This window comes from Cyrtonyx montezumae, unplaced genomic scaffold (assembly GCF_038088225.1).
Source record: "Cyrtonyx montezumae isolate F1298 unplaced genomic scaffold, pur_monq_1.0 scaffold_8, whole genome shotgun sequence".
Taxonomy (NCBI): Eukaryota; Metazoa; Chordata; class Aves; order Galliformes; family Odontophoridae; genus Cyrtonyx; species Cyrtonyx montezumae.
In genome coordinates, this window is record NW_027072089.1 from 64,950,414 (window position 1) to 64,974,184 (window position 23,771).

Sequence of the window (23,771 nt, forward strand, 5' to 3'; positions counted from 1 at the left end):
GGGTTTGTGTAGTATGAGAAATGTGAACGGGCTGTGCAGAACAAAAAAAAACCCAAACAAATCCAACAACAATGAGAAAAAAACTAAAGGAAACATGACCACGTGGAGGACAGAATCAGTAGTGTGTAAGGGTCAGTTTCATGATTTTCGTGTGAGAAAAGGTAGTGAGAAAGCATATATGCAAAATTAGAGACCATTATTCCCTGAATATTCAGTTGATGTCCCTGGACTGCCTTGTTAATGCATCACTTGCCCCAGCCATGCTTCTATGGACCTGCCCTACTTCTGCATATGGCTAATGGCCTGTGTACTGTATGCTGCAGCAGAGTTCTTTACATCAGTTTCTGTCTAATTAACATTTCATTTAGACTGGGAGGCAGACTGTTTAGTTGTCAGAGTTCCCGCTTCAAAGCTATAGATTTAACTATTAAAAGGTAGAACAGGATTCTGAGCGATCAAGGGAGATGGTAGAACTGCAGTTTCATAAATATTTCATGGCTTGTAACAAAGTTTGGTTTTTAAGATGGATTTTTCTCCCTGTCCCTGCAGAAATTACGCCTTGCCCAAATGGGTAACTATTTTTTTCCAGCACTTTTCATCCTGATGGGATGAACACAAACTTTGAGTCTTGAGGAGCCCTCACAGGGTTTTGGGCAGCTTCAGGGAACCCAAAATTGCTGAACTGCCTATATTTTATTTAATTTTATTTAATTTTATTTGGCAAGACTTAAAGTAGGATGGCATCGGTTCTTCTGTGCTTCTTCTGAAGTATGTATCTGTTTTGGCTTTCAAAAGCCTGAATTGCTGTTGCCAAGATTCTTCACTTTCTGGCAAAATTACAATGGCAAATGGCTTCCTTTACAAGGTGTAATATTTAGACTAACAGCTTTGCAATTAAGAATGGCAAAGAGAATTTTATTCCCTTTTTTTTATAAGACCAGATTTTTTAGTATGCAGTCGTGGGTGTATTTGGACTTGACTGAAGTGCTTTTGATTGACGATTTGTATTTTGAACAGTGCTTTTCATTTTGGAGTGCAACACTCGCTTGAAGTTTTAACTAGAACAATGCATTGTTTTTGAAGACATATTCAAAGTATTACTCTAGCTAGGCAGCTGCTCTGTATCATAGACTTGCAAATGCGTTTTGGGTGCTTACGTCTGAAATGTGTGCGCACATGCCACCTTGTGCAAGGGAAGTGGGAAGCAATTAAGAAACTTGCAAGTATTCTTAAATGTTATTTAGTCCTAATCTCAGTAGGCCATCGGATGTCAGTGCTAACATCACTGATTCCTTTGCAGTTGCAGAGTGATGGCATTCTAGAGTATTTGAGGAGTTATTTTCGGAGCATTGGGCAAAAGAGATCTTTTCAAATGGAAGTTGCCCAAGTACTGTTTTTCAGCATGTGAAAATGATAGACTGGGTGTGGGGAGGGACCGGGAGAGCTGGGAAAGAAGCAGGCAGGTGTTTGGAGTGATGGGGAAATAAATTATGAGAAATCTGTTCAGATGCTGTTGGGTTGCCCATGGAAACATAGATGGTGTGGTGGTGTGGGGAGACACCTTTAATCTACATTTGCTGTGCACTGTGCTTTTTAAATATCTATCAGTCTTCCAAGTGCCTAGCACAGCTGCACCGTGTTGTTACTCGTGCAGAAAGTCACCAACATTAGGTTGGAAGTCAGGGTCTTTTGGGTGTATTTGTTTGCCAGCTAATACTAAGGAAACTTTTGAGTCCTTCTCGACCAAGCTGATACTGGGGATTCCTCAGTCTTGTAAATTGTCAGTCTGGATAGAAATCACCAAAAGAGGGAAGGTCGCATGGAAATCCTTACGTGTACTGATTGCTGAAATGACATTGAGATCTGGTGGCAGATGTGTGCATCTTCCCTCCTGAGCAGCTGTGTGGATCATCCTGAGCTCTTCAAGTGGAGGAGTGCAGCTGGGCTACTGTTAGTTTGCAAGTCTCAACAGCAGAAAATCGTGCTGCCATTAGCCAAATCTTGTTTCCATTGCAGCTGTGGCATTAGGAGTAGCCTAGTAAGAAGGCGAATGAGTCTAAGTCCTTATGCCTTGTGTTGGCACTGGGGCTTATTATATATGCCTTTGTGTGTTTCTGAAGCATGGCTTCAAGACTTGAATCCTTTAGTGAAAACAAAAACCTCTCCTAAATGGCATGCAACAGTGGAGACCTGGAAGCAGCAAGGAAGGAGCTGGGATCTTGTACATTGTTCTGGATCAGTAAGACAGCATCTCTTTTTCCCTGCCTCTCAGGATGTTGATTTTTAAGTTGACCTAGGCAGTCCTGATGGTGACTTAGAGATGGGTAGTGCATGAATTTGGTTTTAACGTTTTGTTCTAACTTCTTATAAAAACATAGCATTTCCAGTGCAGACTAGAGCTATGCTGTGGGGAGAAATGATGACACAGTGTCTTAGAGAGTGAAAGACGCATAACAGGGAATGGTTTTTAAGCATTATCTCAAACCTGAGATCTTGGAGAAAGATCTTGAGGTAAGGTAAAAATGTAAGGCAACTTTTTTTCCCCTCCTTCTTCCACAGTACTACAGTTGAGGAAAGCAGAATGTGACAGGGAAAAAAAAAATAACTAAATTACCCAGAATATGAAAGAGAGTAGCATCCAGTAAATTTATTAAGGTACTTTTGATGAAAGAACCTAACTCCTAATTTTCAAGAGCTCTGGCGCTTGTCTTGAAACTCTGCTGGGTTGAAATCTTTTTTTTTTTTCTCCTCCTCCTGTTCCTAACAGTCACTTGTAGATCAGTTGTTTGTGTTGTTTTGTTTTTTTTATTATTTTTCTCTTGAATTTAAAGACTTTGACAGATGGTACATGTAGAACCTGGAAACCTTCCTGGGTTGGCAGTGACCATACTATTGCCTTCTCCCTGTTGTATGGCTGTAGGTGTGGGCTCTGTGCTTCCAGAGATACTGTTCCCTTTGCTGAGAATATGTAAGGAGCAGATGATAGATCAGAAAGCATAACCTGCTGGCAAGCTTAATTTCTAGTTAATAGGTAACTTAATCTACTGGTTAGCTGAGCAACTCGAGTGCAGTAGAAGCAACTCATTCAGATCATCATTAATCTCCAGGATACATACCTGCATGAGTATCAGTCTTGGTTTAGATTATGCGAGTCGGTTTAATACTTTTGAGAGACTGAGATATCGAAGCTGCGCCCCACAATAGACTATTTATTAGGCTGGTGGATATCGTACTGAAAGTGAACCTTTGAAACTGGGTTTATCCTGACTGTACGTTGTTCAGGGCTGCTGTCCATGGAAGACACTTCTTAGGCCAGTGAAAGTGCATGGAGTCACTTGGTTTTGAATGTACCCAAATTGTCTGGGTTTATGCTGCGTGACTCTTGTTCTAGCCTATGAATGTGCTGAGTTTTGTGACAGTAATTGACTGCAAAGCTTGTTTTCTATTTACAAGCCTTTGGAATTTCCCTCCCCCATCTACTGCATCTAAAGGGCAGAAAACTGGCACTTGAATATCTTTCTTTTTGTGCTGTTTAATGCGCATGGGAGAACATGTGAATCTGTGTACGAGCTAAAAATCGTGTTTAAAGACAATAGGAAAAAGTTGACGATTTTTAAATCTTTTTTTATAACTATGAACACGTGAATTGATAAGAGTTCTGTTCCTATAAAATGTAACATATTCATGTTGTGCTACAGTAAGGCCTTATATCTCAAACGTGAGCAAAGGCTTTTTGTGTTATTAGGGTAAGGCTACTTTGATAAACTGCTCTTAGACAGACAAAAGAGATGTGATCTTAAATCAGTGTTAATGTATGACTGACAAGGGATGATATCATCTAAAGATTATTGCTTTCCTCTGTTTCTGCGGTGTTAACAAGTGAATACTGAAGAATGTAGCAGTGAAGCAAATAGGTCTTGATAAATTATGCAGTCTTGACTTGAGCTATTGTTTGAGGTAATTGATGATCTTCTACTGCTGTAATGGAGCTGTAGCATAAACTGCAGCACACCCTAGAGCAGACAAATTGGTCTGGTATTGTTTAGGAACGTATTTAATCTCTCTTGCTGTAAGTGAATCAGTGGCTTTTGCTGAAACATCAAGACAAAAGCCATCATTTTGATACTCAGTCCAAAGAAACCTGCCCTTGAATTTACAGCAGTCCTGACTGTCTGCTGACTATCTGTTCTCTGAATACTTAAGTTATCAGTAAATGCAAAATTATTGCGATGCAAGGCTGAATTCTTATATCTCTTAAGGTAAAGTTTTTTAAATCTTAGTGTATTCACAGGCTAATAATACAGTTCTCTGTTTTTATTGTACTGTGCCAACTACAGAACAGTTAATTGAGTTGCTTGCCTAATTTCACTTCAGAGGTACTTAAACAGTACTCCCAAAGTTAAAAGGTATTTTTTTTGTTTCTGTTTTGCTTTTAACGATCAGCCACCATTAAAAGGGTTTCCGTGAATTTCTGTTTAAGTTTTTCAGAACCTACTCGAAGAATGAGGGAAATCTCACTCTGAAAATGAAATCTTCAGTTCCCTTTTAAGAGGTGTGGAGCGGGAGCTAGGGAGCTGTTGACCACTGTGTTTTGAGGCTTGCATGATGTAAGGTCCAAGTAGCAACAAGTTGGCCTCATCTCTACAGGATTACATGGTTGAGGTAGTCTCTCCCCATTTAAACCCCCCCCCCCAAAAAAAAAAAAAAGGAAATTAAGATTTTTGTCTTAAGGAAATAGTATGGACAAATTATCTTGAATAAACAACTTGATTTGTGCATATTGGATTACTTGCTGTTGCCAGAAATTTTTCCTCCCAAGGCAATAGGGTATACAAATTGACTGCAGAAAGTTAGCACCTCAGGAAAGCTTGAGAAGCACAGTGGCTTCTTCCTGGGAAGAGGCTCCCAGAAGTGCATCTTCCTTTCTAAGGGGCAGGGAGGCTGTCATATCTCAGCCAAATCTATCCTGGAGCTAGATAGGATAAAGCTGCCACAATGAGAACATGGTTTCCTTGGGCTGTAGGCTGCACCTCCTCTTGGAGCAGTTTTCCCAGGGTCTTTTACCTTTGTTCATGACTTCACTGTCACATAAACCTTCCCGAGAGCTTTGGTTTGGTTAATAGTTTATGCCTACTGGAGAGCAGTAAACTTAGTGTGTTGTTCCGAGAACATAGTCAGTAATTGTAATAGTGAACTAGACAAGAGAGTGCTTGTGGTAGAAGCAAAAGTTCTGCATCTGCTTTGCAGTCTTCTCTCTTGCTTGCACCCGTCCATTCTTTTATCTGCTCAGAAGTGAAGTCACTTGGCTGACATTGCAGGGGTACCTTACAGTGAATGCGACTGGTTGGGAGAGACATTGGGAGTAGCGAATGCTGTTACACGTATCTGCTTTTGTTTAGCTTTTTTTCCTTTCCTGACAGAAAGGCGGTGGCCTTATTAATTTTAGTATTGTTGGATTTATTTATTCATCTTAAGTCCAAGTTTATTTAAGTTATTAAATATTAAGTATATTATGCACCTTTAAATGTGTAGAATTCAAATTGTTTCTGAGCGTAGAGGTGGTGCTTGAAAGAGATATTGCTTAATTTATCAAGTTGCTGTTAATAATCACTTGGAGGAGGAAATGCAAGAGTTGAATGAAAATTTGCATGGAAAACCTGACTGATGTATAACATGAGAATGAAGGTGCAGGGGTAAACGTGCTGGAGAGGTTAAAGGGGAGAGGTTGTATAGCTAGGTGTTGAAGGCTAATGTGTAGGTCGTTGTCACGTTAACTACCAGATTTCAACCTTTTTTTTTTTTTCCCACAATTGAGAATGTAGCCTTGGCTGGTAAGAGCCAGACTTTGAGGGGCTTGGGTCTGTGTATGATGAGTGGCTTTCTCTGATGTCTGATCATTAAAACAGAGGATCCACTCAGTCTGGGAAGCGCATCATAGGCTCTTTTTCCTATAACGAAATATCAATTTGAATATGTTTTCTAGGCTACAGACAGCAAACTTGCAGATTTGCTACTTCAAGTTGATGCAAATCCTTGTCACCTCATCTCGCTCTTCTCCGTCTTCCCCCTCCAACTGTTTTCAATAATAAGTTGATGTGATGTCTTCAGTATGGTTTCTGACAGTTTGTTTGTACTCTGCAGGTCCTGTGAAGCACTAGATGTAATTTGAAGAAAATTTGAAGGAACAAATGGCTTTAGCTGGCTGCCCAGACTCCTTTTTACATCTTCCTTATCGGATAGTAAGTTACAAAACTGCATGTTCGTGTCAGCTTGTAGCATCATATTGCTATGTGCCAGTGATTGATTGTACATTCAGACTTTTCATCGAACTGCTAATAGCTGTCTGGCAGTTCTCTGGGCTTTGCTAAGATTTAGTAGCAGAGCCTCTGTTACCATCCTGTGTTTAAGTCCTGTTGAAAAAATTGGGTCACTAACACATAATAATTTGGGTCACTGGATAAGATCTGATGCTTCTCCTCAAAAGAGTTGGTCTGTATTTGGAAGAAGGCACTTAGACTTCACTTATTCTATCATCCCTTCTGCTTCCCCTAACCCTCCTAAAACAAAAACAAACAAAAAAAAGACACCAAAAAAATGGCAAGCTGCAGTACTGCTGAAAAGAACTGCACCAAAAAGAATTCGTTTGCTGAATGCTATATTTGTAGAAACAGGTAGATTTTTTTTATACTTGGTCAGATCTTACATTTGTGGTGTTTTTAAGCAGCCAATATGTCACATTATAAAGAATATTAATAATAATAAAAAACAAACACCCTCAATTCAAAGGTCCTAGGCAGAAAACACATGCAAGTTCTCATGGTTTTTTTTTTTTGTATGTTTTCTCCAGGCAGTTGTGGTTGGTATAATGCATGCTTTGTAATTTTTATGGAACTGCAAATCTGTTATTTCAGGCATGACCTGTTTTTTGCCCTTTTTTCTCTTGTTATCATACAGTGCTTACTACCCTAAGGATTCAGTTATGAATTTGGGCCCTGCAGATACATAAATGATTAAATAGACTATATTACAACATAGAAACTTCTTTCTCTTTGTCCCAGGAGAAACATTACTAATAGTAATTACTAGTCATGCTACATATCTGAGGAAAAAAAATCCTCAGCAAGGTACTCATCTGTTTCATAATATGCCAACTAACTTTTTTTTCCCCAACAGGAAACTTCAAATTTATTAACTAATTACTATTAGTCACTAATTATACTAATGTTGGTATATATTGAGTTGTAAGCTGAATGTACCTGAAGACTTTTCCTGGCATGAGAAATATAACAATTCCTTTATAACCAAAAAAGCAGTTACAAAAAATAGAATGCAGTTCTAGAAATCAGGTGTTCTGCAAATCCGTTGTACATATAAGTGTAATTTTAAAAGGCCACAGAAATAGATGGACTTCATAAACTTGATGCTCTTTGAAATTATGCTGCCAATTCATCTAGAGCATCATCTGAGTCATGATTTTAGACTGAGGGTGAGGAGAGCTTTGATAGAGAAGCATGACATCTGTAAGCAGTTGTTTTTGAGCTGCGAAATTCTTACTGGATGTTAAACTTTCTTATGAAGACAGTATGTTTAGTACCCCTGTTCAGCAGCCTTGAGGTATGTCATGACAAGTAAGAATGTGAATTTCCCTTGCTTTTCCAAACCCTATAGTAGGCTTTAGTCTAGGGTGGTCTAGAGATTGGAAGTCTCAAAGTGCTACTTAAGATGGTGGGAAAGTGACTCCCTGTTAATTAGTATTTTTGGTCATAGCTTATTGTGCATTAGCAGTCCTGTGTGCATGTAACAGGTTTAGATCTTTGAAGGCCCATTCACAACTACCACGCTTTCTGTCAGAAGCTAAGGTCACATGAAAAAAGTGGACATCTGTTATTCCTCCCCTACTTGACTTAAAAGCTTTCAGCAGCTTATCTTTCAAATTTGGCTTCAGTGCCAATATTGTATTGGTAAAGGGCTGAAAGAAGGTTAAAGTAAATATGCTCTAGAGTAGAGTGTGAAGAGTATTCTATTTTTTTTTTGAGTACATTTTCTGACTTAATATGGATGGACGACTATACTAAACACTTCTCCAGAGTCCCTAAGGTTGGGATCTTACAGCTGCAACTTTGGTGCTTAGAATAAATGACACATTCGAGTTTGGGATTACATTTGAAACAGACTGCGAAAGAACTGAGAGCCTGGCTACATGAATATGCACTACAGAATGCCCTGTAGGATGGCCAGTTGCTGAGCTACCTCTACCCTCTTTCTTATTTTGGGGGAGACAGGAAGGATATGCATGTCTTAACTTCTGTACAGGGCTCTTCATTTGCAATGTTTGTTGCTTTTAGAAGCTCTGAGGTCTTCTCTAAGAGCTTATTTTATTTAGTTAGTTAGTTTTCTCAGGAATTAGCACATAAACCAGTTTTACTGTGTGTATTCTCCTAGAAACAATCTCGAGCTTTGTGGAAAAAATCAATACTACCTTTTAGTGGCTTTCAGGAGCCCTTTCCAAATTCTGTAACTCTTCAATAAAAATCCGGCAGTGAGAATTGGCAGTGTTTGTCTTCTGTTCCTGGAAATTCAGAACATAGTCCCAGAATTTCTCAGAAAAAAATGGGATGATTTACTGTGTTTCCGTTCTTTTGCAATCTGTAGTCACAACAGTATTTATGTGCAGTGACTTGAACTCTGGGGGAAGATTTAGTTCTTTAACCCTTTGATGCATTAATTGTGCAAGTCTTAGTGACATAAATAACAAAATAATGCTTTTCTTAGCTTCGAAAGATGAAATTCTAGGCATGTGGGAATTAGGTGTTCTGTTCATCTTCTATTTTTTCCCTTCTGTTTATTTTCTCATAACCATGATGCTGGAATGACTTTCTGAATAATTAAGCTCCACAGAGTTTGGTTTTTGAGAGCTGGATTCTTACTAGAGAAAAGACTAATTCAGATCATGTTCTACATCTGCGTTGCATAAAATGCACTACAAGTACTTGATTACAAAATGGAAAAGAACGACAATTGCTTTTTTCTCATGTTTACAGCCTGATGGATTTCAGGGTTGGCCCTGTTGACCAGGTGAGATGGCATAGTATTGTGCATCATACTTCAGAAGCTTTGTGCCCTTCAAGATCAGGGAGATAAACACTTCATATAGAAGTACTAAGGGACTAGCTAGTGTAATAAAAGTTTTCCTCCTCATTGCTGTTAGAATTGTAGTTGTGAAGAAAATTGATTGCTGTTAATACAACAACAGTAGTTAAGCTTTGCCTTGAGCTGAGTGTACAATGTTTTCTGGTTTTAGTATGAGAGTTTTGGTTCTTGCTTCCTTCGAAATCATACACTGAATTCAAAGCTATCTTTGGAGATTTTATGATCTAAGGCCATGGCATCCTGAGGTTATACAAGGTTGCTTCATCTCTATGAATTGTGGATTTTGGAGGTCATTTGCTTTGCTTAGGTGTTTGAAGAGGATGTCTGTTCTAGCAGAAAGAAAGATAATCACATAATCATAGAATAGTTTGGGTTGGAAGGGGCCTAATCTAGGTCCCCCTACCTTCAGTTTAAAACCTTTCCCCCTTGTCCTATCATTATCTACCTGTGTAGAAAGTTGATTTCCCTCATGTTCATTAACTGTCTTTAAATATTGGAAGGCCACAGTGAGTTCTCCCTATAGCTTTCTCTTCCAGGCAGAACATACCTAGTTCCTTCGGTGCATCTTCATAGGAGAGGTACCTCCAGCCCTTGAATCATCTTAGTTGCCCTCCTCTGGACCCTCTCCAAAAGCTCCGTGTTTCTCCTGTGTTGGGAGTCCCAGACTTAGACACAGTACTCCAGCTTGGGGCCTCAAGAGGGCAGAGGAAAGAGGGACAGTCACCTCCCTCTCCCTGCTGGCTGCCCCTCTTCTAATGGAACCCAGGATGACATGGACCTTCTGGACTGCATGTGTGCCACTGCTGGTTCATGTTAAACTTTTCATCCACCAGGATCTCTAAGTCCTTCTCGGCATGGCTGCCATCAAGAAGTTTTTCTCCCAGTTTGTATACGTATCTGGGGTTACCACTTGTTACTGGTCTCTGCCTGGACACATAGCCATTGGCCACAACCCTCCGGCTGTGACCTTCCAACCAGTTCTTTATCCACCAAGTAGTCCATCCTTCACATTTGTCTCTATTCAATTTGGAGATAAAGATGTGGTGGGTGGGGAACATGTCAGAGGCCTAGCAGAAGTCCAGATAGATGAATCAATTGCCTTTCCTTTGTCTGTTGATGCTGTCACTCCTTCACAGAGGGCCACCACATTGCTCAGGCACAACCTGTCCTTAGTGAAGCCATACATACCACTCATCCCTCCTGTGCCTTAATATGTCTTCCAGGAAGATCTGTTCCATGATCTTCCTAGGCAGAGAGGTGAAGCTCAGCAGCTTGTAGTTCGCTGGGTCCCCCTTCCTCCCTTTCTTTTTAATGGGAATGATGTTTCCCTTTTGCAGACCCCAGAGACTTTGCCTGACAGCTGTGACTTTTTGAATATGACAGAGAGCGGCTCAGTATTCACATGAGCCAGCTCCCTTAGGACCTGGGATGCGCATCGTCTGGCCCCGTGGACTTGTAAACATTCGGTCTCTTGATTCGGTCTCAGACTTGCTATGCCCTTACACTGTGTGTTAGTTGTGGGGAGGGGAGGGTTAGGGAGGTGTGGTTTGCTCCCTCAGTTCACACCTAGAGGTTCAGGGATGTGAGTTTCAGCAATGTGAGAATCCTGTCTGCTAGCGAAGACTGAGGCAAGGAACTCATGGAGTACCTCAGCCTTCTCCGTATCTGTTGCAGCCAATTCTCCTTTCCCATTTAGCAGAGGACACGCTCTCTTCAGCTTGTCTCTTCTGACCTATGTACGTGTAGCATTCCTTCTTGTTTCTTGTAACATCCTTTACCAAGTTCAGTTCCATCTGTGCCTTGACTTTCCTAATCCATCTCTGCAAGTCCAGACTGCACCTCTGTATTCTTCCCTGGTTATATGATGCTTGCATATGTACCTCAGTTACCTTGGTAAATACCAGAAGCCTAATTCCTGTGAACTTAGTCTCATCTCTGCTACTAGTTGGTATCAGTGTAGGTATGCACGCTATTTTTGGTGTTCGTGTGAATAAAATGTCTTCAGCCCTTTGTTAGAAGGCATAAAAAATCACTTGCAGAATTTGTGTTCACATGGCCTGAAAGCTTATGTGGACAGGACTGTCAGGAGGAATGTTTTGCCCCAACGTCTGCCAGATGCTGTCGGAAAAACTTTTATTTAGTGTCAAGTGCCTAGAGAGAGTATGCAGATTCTCTTTCTTAGAATTTTTAAGATTGAAAATAGTGGTTTAACTTTGGGCTTAAACGCACAGGAGTTTGATCTGGATTTTTTTCTGGTGTGTGTGTGTGATCAACCAGAGTATACAAGCAGCCTTTCAAACTACTTGGTCATAGCTGAGTGAAAAAACACCAGTGGCATTATTGAAGTGCATCATTCCACATATACCGTGAAGAAATAAAGCTGAAATGTTGCTACTGCCAATGCAAGAAGTCATCAGATTTCTGAAATATGGTGTCAGTCAACACTCATTTTGTTGATGATGCTCTTGTTCTAACAGTTTACATGGTGTGTGTGGTGTGTAGGGTTGACGGACTGCAGCAGACTTAACGCACAGAGCGGTGAGAACATTAGTGAATGTTTTAACAGGATGTGTTGCCTCCAATATGAAGTTATGAAATCTGTCTCGCCAAGTGCAGATTGTAAATGTCTTTTACAGATAGAGTTGAAGCTACTTAGTAGATTTTGTTGAAGAGCAACTGGAGCTGTGTTTCCAGCCTTGGTGTACATTTTTGTCAAAAAGATCTGTTAAAAGAATTGTCTCAGAAGCATTTTTTTTCCACTGATGTGGAAATTCAAATGTAGTGCATGTGTGATCAGAATATTTTATGTGATGCAAAAGAAAGTTAAAGAAATTTGTATTCTTTTTTGAAGCTTCTATAAAACTAGATAGTTTTTCTTCTTAAATACTCGTCAATTCTTTTTTTTTAGTTTCAGTTGGAAAAAAACTGACCATAACTGTTTGCACTTCCACTTCTGTGTTCTAATCTACACAGTTGATCAGCGAAGTGAGAATTCTTTTTTAAAGTTAAATGTTAACATGAAAGTTAAGCATACTAGATCTGTATTTCTTCATGTATTAGTTTCAACTCACAAAAAAAAAAAAGGACCCAAAGCATTCTAATGGCCAAGTATCCCTCACATTTTCTATTTACATGACTGCTAATAGCAGCAAGGAGACAGTCTAGATATTGGAAATCATGTGAGGAAATTGCAAGTAAAGAGGCTTAATTTTGTGTCTTTTTAGTAATGCTTATGCTTGAACAGTAGTAGATAGAATCTATCTTCTAAATCTTGTTATATCATTTTTTGAGTACCCTCTTAGATTTATCTCTAGACTTAGTGCTAGCGTTTAGATCTCCAGAGTTCACTGCTTTTTCTCAAGAGTCTCTTGATCAGGCTCCTGGTATATTGAAGTTAGATTTAAAGTGCGTACACAACTGACGATGGAGTTGAAAGATGTCTCCTTCATGCCATTCTTTTCCATTCAAATGCATGTAGTTCACATGCTTGTCGTCTTTATTTCTAGAAAGTCTCATAGCTGCAGGCAAAAATTGATGACAACTTATAGAGAAAACTTAATGGAATTTATTCAGATTCTTTGCAAGGCTACTTGGCAAGAAAATTTCCAGGTATGTGAATGACAAGAAAATCATCAAAACTTGTCAGCACGGATTTACAAAGGGAAAATCATACTTAACTAACTTAATACAATTAAAATGACCAGGTTGGTGTTTGAGGGAAGAGTAGTTACTATGATTTACCTAGACTCAGTAAAGCTTTCAGCATTCTCTCCTGGAAGTTGCTCTTATAGAATTCGTTGATGTGTGAGCCAGAGTATGTAATGAGGCAGACTGAAAAATATCGGAACGGCTGAAGGTCGTGGTCAGTGGTATGAAGTCTTGCTGAAGAGCAGTAATGAGTGGAGTACCCAGGGGTCAGTACTGAGCCCAGTCTAGTTCAGTGTCTTTGCTAGTGATCTGGACTGTGGGGTGAAGTATACCACAAGCTGGTTTGATGACATAAAGCTGTGACAATGTGGCTGATCACCAGAGGGCCATACTGGACAGGCTGGAGAGATGGGCTGAGAGAAGAAGCTCGGGAAATTCAGCAAGGGGAAGAGCAAAGTCCTCCACCTGGCGAGGAACAATGCTGTCTTTGGAAAGAGGAAATATCTAATCTAGCTGTTTTAGGTAGCTACTGCATGAGTGTATACATGCTGGTAACAACTCAAAATGCGAGAGAGAAGTTGATGTATTAAGTCTGAGATGGCTTTGTACTTCAAGAATCTGTGTAAATATAGAATAACTGAAATACATACAGTTGGCTTTGCTGTGGTCAACTGGAATTACTTGTGATATTTGGGGAGAGTTGTTCGTAATGAACTTTTCTTCTGCAGATGTTCTGTACTCTACTTAAGAGGAAACAATAACTGCTGGAGATGAATTTATTTTTTTTAAGAGGAATATCAGATTCCTGTGCATTTGGAGCTGTCACTTTTCAAGAAAATGCTGTGGCTCAGATAATTCTTCGTGTTACTGTCCATGCCAGTTGGCTCTGACAAGCCGTTTTTTGTCCTTGGTAGAGAACAGATATAATGTTATACACAACTATTTCTAAGAAATATATCTAGATACAGACCTTGCTAAAAGTTATACCCAACAGATTTTTCTTGCCTTACACAGTCTAAAGGGAAACCGATCAAAGGAAGAATATTATTTCGTAAGCATTTATGCAGTGATGTTTTCCAAGCTAAAACAAAACCAACCAAACAACAAAAACAAGAAGCAAACAGACCCTTAATTCTGCATGAAGTGTAACAATTCTGAGAGCAGAATTTTTCTATTTCTAAAGTGAAACTGGGTTAAATTTCCAAACGTTATTGTTAATGCAGTGTCCTATGGCAGAGCTCATTTTGAATCTGTGCATTGCAGGTGTGTTCTTTGCATGGAGAGCACGAAAGGGATCTAGGACTTCATTCTTGTTCTGGAAGAATTGGCTTTTCTTTTCTGAGATGGAATTCTACCAAATCGATCAGCTTTCAGGAAACTTTCATGTAGAAAGCAGCAAATGATTGGTATTAATGGCCTTTTATGCTCGGTAGTATTGATATTTTAATCTGGCGCTTTATGACACAGTGTTTTCTTCTCTTGAAAGGACAGCAAGCAATCTAATGTAGATTACAAATGTTAGCAAAGATGTCACTGCTGTTTTAAGATAGCTTTTGCTTGCGTACTATTGGTAAGACCAGTGCACATTTGAAATTCTAGCTTCTATAATGAAAAGACAAGCCCTCAGAAATGGCCCGTTGTTTTGGAGTGTACTTGTCCTTTGCAAACTGAATGTTAAACAATGGCTTAAGACTCAACTACACACTGGCTGTAGCTCTTCGTGCCCTTACACTCTGGTTCCATTTTTTGACATAATTTTGGCAAGTAGGGAGAACCTGGCAATCCTTCGTGCTAGAGGCCTAAGCTCTAGTAAAGCGCTTTAGTTATTAGCACAAGTAAATAGTTGTCCGTTTGTGCTTCATTAATGCATATTAGTCATACAGTAAACACTGTCATTCTGGCAAGTTCCCCAGAATACCAAATACTTCTGCCCAGTTCAGGAGGGGGTTTCTAACAGAGTGGTATTGGCACCTTTCTTGGAGAAGTTCTTGAAACTATTAGTGTAGAAGAGTGACAGACCATTATTTCAGCTCATGGGGGTTTCTGTAAAACTTCTTTGCCTCCAGTGAAGCATCAATGTTTGTGTTTAATCTTGAATTATTGTAGTGGATCTTTCTCGGGTTCACAGTAAACTTTACTACAATCTTCAGCTATAGCTTGGGCAGATTATTTTGAGAAGTACAAATGACATGCTTACTTCTCTAATCGAAGTAATGAAATAGTCTTCAAGACTGACCAATCTTGTGACATTTTAGCTATATGTTTGAGGAACCTAGCATGTGCAACGGCATGAGGGAACTCAAAAGGTAGCACAATGTGTGGTTTGCCTCTGTAGTCATCAGATTTTTCCTCTGATCACAGTGGTTTTAATTTTGTTTATTTTAAGATGAGAGACCGTCCTCATAGTGATATTGGGCCACTCACTTAGCACCTTCCAATGCATCCTGTCTGGTCACACAGACGTGGTCCGGTTAGCTTGTGCCATCTGTAATTCCCATGGTGTGAAAGTTCACACCCTCAGATGCTGAGACTGCTTCAAGTGACATGAGGAGAGATGTGAGGGCAAACCTCAGAAGCAAAAAGTGAGACAAAGGAACTGTGGATCTCTTGTGCCTCAGCTGCTTGCGTTGCATCTGTAACTGAGCACTAACCAGGCTAACACTAGCCATCTTTTTGTTCCTGCTTACCTATGGACATCCTTGTTTTTACTGACATCCCTTGCTAGCTTCAGCTCTTCTGCTTGGGCAGTCTCTTGATATTTCTTATACTTCAATCTTTGCATCTGAGACGAGGCAGGAGTTTCTTGTCTGTTCACTCTGGCATTCTGCCATTCCCCTGTAACTTTCTGCATGCTGTTCTTGTCCTTTGAGAAGGCTGTTCTTGGAGATAAGCTTGTTCTCCTGGGACCTGTGGACCTTAAGGGCAGTCTCCCATGGGAAGCTGGCAAGCAGATCCTTGATCAAGCTAAAAACTGCTTTCTTGCAGTCCAGGACTGAAATTCTACTAGTAGTCTCGCTCCCTGTGCTTACTCCTGTTCCCTTCATCTCAGGATGCTATCAGGCTGCCATCAATTTCTTCCTCCAGGTGGTTGTTCTTTGCCCATGAGTCAGCTTTGTTAGCTTGTTAGCTTCAGCAGAATGCTTCCCTGGTTGCCTTACTGATTACTTGTGTAGTGAAGTTATTTTCATCCCACTCCAGAAATCTTTTCCAGTGTCCAGTGCTGGCTACTTGTGGAACTACACTGTTTGCTTGTAAGTGGATCAAAAATGTGTTACAGCTGACCTGTCTCCTGTTTCTCCTCATCCTGTGTACTTGGCTGCGAAAGTGAACTTGTTCTGGCCGGGGCAAGGCAGGTACTCTTAACTTTCAGCTCTTCTGAGATGATGGAGGTCACTTAGAAGCAATCACTGAGGTGGGAAACAAGGATGTGACAGAAGCAAAAGAGAAATTAAGGGCCCATGGCCCAGGTGCCTCCTTGCCTGCTGCTGTACTTTGTGGCTTGCCAGCCAAGCATTTCATAGAATGGCTTGAGTGGAAAGGGGTCACCTAGTTTCACTCTCCCTGCAGTGGGCAGGGCTGCCACCCCCACGAGCTCAGGCTGCCCAGGGCCCCATCCAGCTTGGTCTTGAGCCGCCTTCAGGGATGGGGCACCCACAGCTTCTCTGTGCCAGTGCCTCACTGCCTTTTGAATAAAGAATTTCCTCATTAACCTCTAATCTCAATTTCCCTTCTTTTAGTTTAAAACCATTCTTTCTCGTCCCTGATTTGGTACTGAGTTTCCTGTCACAGCATACTGCTGCATTCTCTCGTGTGTACCTTCTATCCCAAAGCTTGGATTGAAGCAGGCTCTCTGCCACGCTTCCTTTTTTGAGGATGTACTGCCAGCTGTATCTCCCTAGAATCAGTCTTGGGGCAGCATGGGGAAGCTGACCCTTGCTAAGTGGTTTGTGAGCTTTCATGCTCAAGGTTTTGAGATTTAGACTAAAGAAATAAGTAAGAAGTTAGAACTCCTTATTAACTTGGGATTTTTCAAACGGAGTACTGTCTTTAACACTGGAGATAGTCATTTCATACGTTTTGTAGCTGGAGGTACTTGCCGAGCTTGTTCTCTAAGGTGAATGTGAATTAAGAGTTCAGAGTGCCCATTACTTCTGACCATACGTAAGTATAGGTGTATTGTAAGTTTACTGGCAGAAATGCCTTCCTGCACACACACTGATGAAACCTCTGCATGAAGTATTTTTTTTTCTGGCATGAACAAACGGTTACCCAAGAGTGCTAAGCATGTTCTGAAAAAGGCATCTTTTGTATTCTTGTTTTTTCTGGAGTTCTTTACGTCCTCAAAATTGTGATAAACTGCTGGCTGTTGAATGTGAATTGGCTGGATAGTTCAGTCACAAACCATAACCGCTATGCTGGATGAGAGCACGTTGGAAAAATAGTTTTCTGACAGCATGTCTTTTAGAGTATGGCTTGCACTGTAGTTTAAAATAAACCCAAAACCACAAGACCAGAAACTTTTCATCTAACTATCCCACTAGCAAATTCAGAAACAGGAATATTGACACAATACACATTTCTAGGATGCAAGACTACATGCATGCTGTCAGTATGGTGCTGATGTGCTAATGAACTCCCAAGAAATTTGCCGCAATTAATATTACTTTCTTTAGCTTCTTGTCTTCAGGACAGCTGTATCCAGAGGTTGCTTCTTTCACTCACAGCTTGCTTGTCAAGACGAGTTCAAAGTCTTCCTTTTCTTCCTAATACTACAATTTCTGTAGGTTTGTTTTTTATCTCTGATTTGTCTCAGCAAGGATTATTTTCTACTACCTTTATTCCATAGATCTGCATTGTTTGATTGAAAAAAAAAATGCTGAAAACCCAAGGAAGCGGTATCATAAATCATACTGATTGTGCTGTGTAAGTTTCCAGCCTGAACCCCACAGCAGCTCACCGGCTTAAGATGGAGCTGAGTAGCTGCTTGTGTAGAGCTACCTCTTGACCTGCTTTAAGCCATTTCCCCTAATCTCTTCCATGGTGCTTTCAGGGAAAAGGGGAGATCATACCCTACCTTCTGCAGAGGGAATATTATAAAGCCATTTGACAGAAACATTCTTATGGTTAGCAGCTGTAGCATTGCTGAAGCTGGTGCAGTCAAATGGTGCTAGTCTTATTACTAGGGGATTTCTTAAGCTTTTCTGCTGGCCAGCTTTGCAGTGTCTGCTGAAATGCATCCCTTGTTGGAGACCTTGTACCTGTGCCTGTCTTGTCTGGGGTTGGTTTGCTTGTTTTGTAGTTTGGCACACTGTTCCTTCATCCAGCATTGCACTGGCAATTATGAAAACTCTTTGATCTCTCAAGGCCTTAACATAGCGTAATATTCAGGGGATTTATGCAGAATTAAAGCAGCTGTTGTTAATTGTTGAAACGTTGCAGTGTAGGTTAGGAAGTGCTGTGAATAACTTGGTTGAAGGTGCCCCACAGTTCTCTTGGCTCATTTATGGTGCAAACAGCTAGTTTTGCAACAAAATGAAAACTAAACCTTCAAGTTTGAGAAGGTAATCAACAGTTGCTGTTAGTGAGCAGGTGAAGGTTTTGTTTTCCAAGTACCAATTTGTGCAAAAACTAAAGATTTATGCTTTGTATTGGGTTTTCTGGGGACAGGTTGCACCTTCATGTGTAGTTAGTGTTTAAACACAAATGGCTAAGCTTTTGAGAATGTTCTTTCATTAGAGAGTGTTAAGTCACTGAAGATTTTTTGATAAAGTCATCTTGTTTTGATGCAAGATAACTGGTAGAGCTGCTGCATTTAGCGCTCTTAAGAAAGAGGAAACATGGCTGTCACTGCACTGAGATGTGTGCGTGAAAGGAGAATTCGTTTGTAGCAGTATAGTTTGCACTGAAAATATTGTCCAACTGTCAGTAATGTTTGGGAGCGGTGACTTTGAGTCTAATAACCATCATTTCTGGGGATTTTTTTTATGAAAATTGTTTTGATCATAAGTATAGAAGATAAAGTAATATCACTTTATTAAAACACTGGAGGTGAAATGAAATATAGACATGAAGAAATGCAGAAATTCGTGCACATTCTTGATTGGAGAAAACAATTTTATAACTAAAGGCTTGCAATATAAGCAGTACAAAAGGACTGTTTTTTTTTTTAAGTACCCATATATTGTAGATTGTACCTTACAGTTCATGTTTTTCTTTGCATAAATTATGTTATTGAATTGCTTGCCGTTTGGTTAGCAGAAGACCACGATGGTCTGTCCCTGTACAAGATCTGATGCTGGGTTGCTAGTGGTGAAAGATGTGGTTGTTACGGTGTAGAGATATTCGTGAGTTTTCTACCCTATATCTGAGGTGGTTTAATACATTCTTTTCCTAGGACTTGCTGTTCTAGAGATGCTAAAAGAGCTGGTTCTGTATCTAATTGAGGACCTGCACCCTGAACTGCAAATGTCCTTTTCTTGGGAGGGCAGTTATTGAGGGGTCAGACTGACCGTGTAACAAGTGAATCATTCTTTATACAGAAAGGTGCGTGGCCAGTACAATTGGGATCTTATGCTTGATTGGAAAGGGGAGCTACTTCTAGTCCTAGAGATATTACTTCTCTAGTGCCAAGGGTCACTCTTCAGGGAAGGAGAGGGAGGGACATCAAGCACACCAAAATGATGACAGTTGATCGCATAGGCCAGAAAATAGATAAAGATCATATAACCCGTAGTTGAAGCAAGAAAGAATATCAGAGTGATCTTGTATGTGAATTTGTTTAATGTGATATTTGAAATCATCACATTTCAAATTTGAAGTTCCTAAAAGTAAACTCATTAGCACTCTGAGGGTTACTTTGTTAGCTAGTGTCTGGTGAACTCAGGAGGTCTCAGTGGGCATGGTGGCACTTACCTGTGGGAGATTTATTGTTTTACTAGCTCTGCCAAGGGCTGTAAGGAATTGCTGTCACCTGCCCTAAAGGACTTGAACCCTCTGCACAGCTGAGCCAACAAGAAGACAGACAGGGACAGTACTATTGCCTTTAAGCAAGCAGACCCATATTCAAGTGTCATAAACGCCTTTGTTCTGTTTTATGCTACTGCCATTCCATTGTTAGTGTTTTGTCACTCCTGAGTTTTCAGAGAAAATGACCTATGAGGGACAATGTGCTTAGGTGTAGTGTAGGTTATCTGGCTGTAGCTGCTGCTCCCCAGAGTGTACGGGCTTGAATGCCTGTCCTTAAAGAGCATGTGCTTACGTAGAAACGTTAATACCTACAACCTAGGTAGGAATCTTCCCTTCCCTCCCCCTCTTCCCTGGCCTGAGACATATGAGTGCATTGCTCTCTTGCCAAATTTCAGAGGCCACCGGGTCGGGTCATCTCTCCAAGTTCTGAGCCTCCCAAGGTTAATGCAGGGCAGCGTCAGCCTCAGCCTGGGACAGACTGTCCAGGGCGGTTCGTAGAACATCTCCCATCCACTTCATGCAAGGCTGCTTTCCAGACCCAGCTCCCAAAGCCAGCGTTCTTTGAAGCAGCACTGCTATAATCAGAGCTCTAGCAGAGGCAATGCCAAATAGAGTAGACAAGCTACCTTATTTTTCACAGGTCTGAGTGGTGGGGAGAGCTACAGGTTGGAAATGATTGTCCTTTACATTCTTTCTATATGTTAGAAAGTAGCAGCGTTGTCATGGGTGACATAATTCAGTCTATTAAATATCAGTTCTTTAATAGTAGAGTGATGTTGAACTTTCTAAAAAGCTTCTTTAAAAAACAGAGGAATATGATGTTTTACTGTAGCAGATCTTGTGCTTGATACAGTTCTCTCACAGAAAATAGATCTTCCAGTGACTGTTGGTGGAGTCAATATTGACCAAAGTCAAAGTAGCTCGGAACGTGCAGTAAAAAGGATTTTGGTAGCCTTGTCAGTGTCAGGCCCTTGCCTTGGAGGTCAGGCAAATTTATGGGTAAGTACAGGCTAAATATTCATTCTCAGGATCTATGGGCAGCAGTCAAAGAAACACATTTTCCGTATAAGCATGTAATTATCCACTGTAAAGATCTCAGACGGTTGCCATTTTGTAATACTAAACTTGCTTAGTGGTGGAAGCGGAAGGGAACTTAGTGTATGTATCAAAAAAGAAACAGACATTAGAAAGTAAATGCTTCATTTTGGTAAGTGCTTTCTAGCAGAAGACAGCTCTGCGAAGTGATTGCTTTCATTGAGAATCTTGTGATGTTTCTTTTCTGTATTTCAAGACTTTATTTTAGCTGTAAACTATGTAAACTCTCTTAACAGCCAGAGTGGTTTTAGACTCATTAAAAATAGAACAAAGCTTTTAGCATTTCTAAGCCTGTCAGTTGGATTTGCTTCTTGCTAGCTGATTAAAAGGCAACAATCACGATGCACTCGATTTCTTCTACCATAATAAATGACACTACGAACCGAAGAGTGCACACTGTGGAATTTATTACTCATTTTCTCAAAGGCAGTTGAATTAGTGCAGAAGTGGTTAATTTATACTGAAAAAGAACTGTTCTAATGGAACAGATTTAGTTTGACGTAACTCTTGCCAAATTATAGGTACAGTAAGGTTGCAAGCCCTGCTAATACCAGTTCTACCAAGACTTGCCTATAGAAGTAGCACGTATGCATGCTGGAGGGTTGCACTGCTGAAGTTGTGAGCTAACTCCAGCACACAGAGAAAAGTCTTTTACGAATAAACTGCTGTTGCCAAATCTGTCGTGAGGTTGCTAATCATGGTCCAGCTCTTGCAACAGTAGTTCCATTTTTTTCTGGGATTTGGGACTGAAAAACCCTCCCCTTTTTTTTTTTTTAATTTGTTTTTAAAAGTTTTATTTTTTAAATGGTGAAACTGACTAGTAGCTAGAGGTATGTCCTGGTGTGAAACAATGCTGCCAGGGTAGCAGCTGTGGTGCTGGTAATGACAAGTCCCATAACTAGAAATACTCCTTAAAATAAATCTGAAACACCCTCAGAAAATAACTTTCTGGCTCAACTCTACTAGCATGTTGTATAACTGCATCAGTCCCTGTATTTAAGCAAGCTGTTCTACTTGATGTAGGAGAAAAAATGCTTTGCTGATTGGGGGCATGCACACTATGGGGTTTAGGTGTTGACAGGTTCAAGAGCCCCAGTTTTTGCTGACTTGAAGGACTTTCTGGGCACTGGGGTATTAAAACACAGAAGGGGGTCAGGAGAGAAGTTCTTCAAGGACAGATTGGCAAGCTTTTCTGCCTTCTGTGTATCATGGGATGTAATATAATTCCTGTGATCACAACTTCATTTAACAAATTCCCTGCCACTGCAGAGACATAAACCATGGACGCAGGTCTGTCTGTCAGTCTCTCGTTTTCTTTCTATCTTTAGTAATTCCTGATATGCTGTATTTCTTGTAGCTTTTGCATTTGTATGTGGTGAGCTGTTAAATCTGTTGAGGGTTGTGTGAACGTGAGGATACTGATAGCTCTGTGCACCCTGACAGGTTATTGCATGCTTTCTGTGATTCTCAGCCTCTGTGCTCAGAGGTGCTTCAGTGTGTCAGGTGGAGTAAACGACAGAGCATGCTGCAAGCTTTGCTGCTCAGATAATCCTGAACTGGACTTATTTGTTGCTGGCTTCTAGGGTTATTGCTGTCAGTCCTAACAGAAGTCTTGTCAACTCAGAGGAATTACAGAAGTTAGTGGTTTTGCTACTCCAGGACAGAGCCTGACTTTTGACAGAGCTAAGTGGCTTTATTTTAAGCCGGTGTTTGTACAAGCTCTCTTAGCAATGGGAATGTTAAAATTTTAGGTTCACAGATACACTGTTGACTCTCTGAGCCTTTCACTTGGCTCTTACTTAGTCAAATGACTGTAGTTTAGAGGCAGGAAACCTAGTTACAGCTCTTTAATTATGTAATATGTGGGTTGTCTTTGCTCTGAAGTTTTTTGCCTAGCGCGCAGAGCCCTTTTATTTTTCTCCTTGTTTCTACTGCATATTAAGCGCTGGCCCAGAGAAGATGTGACTGACACTCTAGGAAAAGGCAGCAAGAAATATTTTTGAGTAAATTGGAAATGATATGCAAAGCAGTGACACTAGGCAGACCTGGGAGCCTGGCTTTTTCCTCACAGCTGTACTTGAGAAAAATTTTCTCGAGGTCTTGGGGTATAAGTGATAAAGTAGGCTGAAAACATGTTGTACCAAACTGCTATCTGCTGGGGAACTGTGCTGCTGTATTTAGCTGCAGAGAAGCTGAGTGACATGCGTCTTTTAAGAAAGCCATCGTGTGTGTTACCAATTGATCTCAGCTGTCGAATTTAGATTAGAACTTGAACGACACTGGGTTTGCTCTTTTGGGTGGATTTCTTCCTGTAGTTGTCCTGTGAAGGCATGTGTAGACTGAGGGTAAAATTGAATGGTAGAACAGAAACTGTGTTGATGGCTGCATGTACCAGGAAACCGTAGGAAAGGGGACTTACTGAATCATTGGCTACTTGGTTCTTACCCATAATAGACTCTGTATGGTCTTCACATAGTCCAAAGCTGCCAAAATGGGGAAAAAAAAACAACAAAAAAAAACGAGAAAAGCATAGCTTAGAAAAAAAATGCAGAGTTTCTTCATTTTCATGCAAATAGTGTTTCATCTGTGAAGTAATGATTGCATGATATGTTCCTCAGGAGAAATGCTTCTTAGTCTGTTCATTGTCTAATGCAACTGCAGAAGCATGCAAAGAACAGCAATACTGGGTCACATACAGTGACAGATGAATATTTCTTTGTCCTTCGATTAAGAGTTGCAATTTGCAGGTATTTCTCCTTTCCCTGATTCTGGGCTCCCTGGGCCAGGAGTTGTCTTCTCTTTAGCTGCCTTTGGTAGAGTTTTCCTGTGTGAATTTTACTTACTAACGCCTTATGCTTTGCAGTATCTTCTTTAACCTGTGCTAAAAGAATACTTAATACTGCTTCCCAGTA

The 23,771-nt window shown here is 40.4% G+C and overlaps 1 protein-coding gene across 3 annotated transcripts in view; it reads left to right on the top strand.

Annotated features, from left to right (window-relative positions):
* The window catches only part of GRB10 (growth factor receptor bound protein 10), a 136,658-nt gene that overhangs the window by 28,559 nt on the left and 84,328 nt on the right, over positions 1 to 23,771 (top strand). For 2 of the 3 annotated variants that reach the window (XM_065751717.1, XM_065751716.1), the window contains one exon: positions 6,142 to 6,239. In XM_065751717.1, the coding sequence (XP_065607789.1) occupies positions 6,189 to 6,239 (51 nt within the window). In that variant the 5' untranslated portion in view covers positions 6,142 to 6,188. Of the gene's footprint in view, positions 1 to 6,141; positions 6,240 to 22,132; positions 22,150 to 23,771 lie in introns of those variants that run through there. The other variant, XM_065751719.1, reaches the window with a different exon arrangement.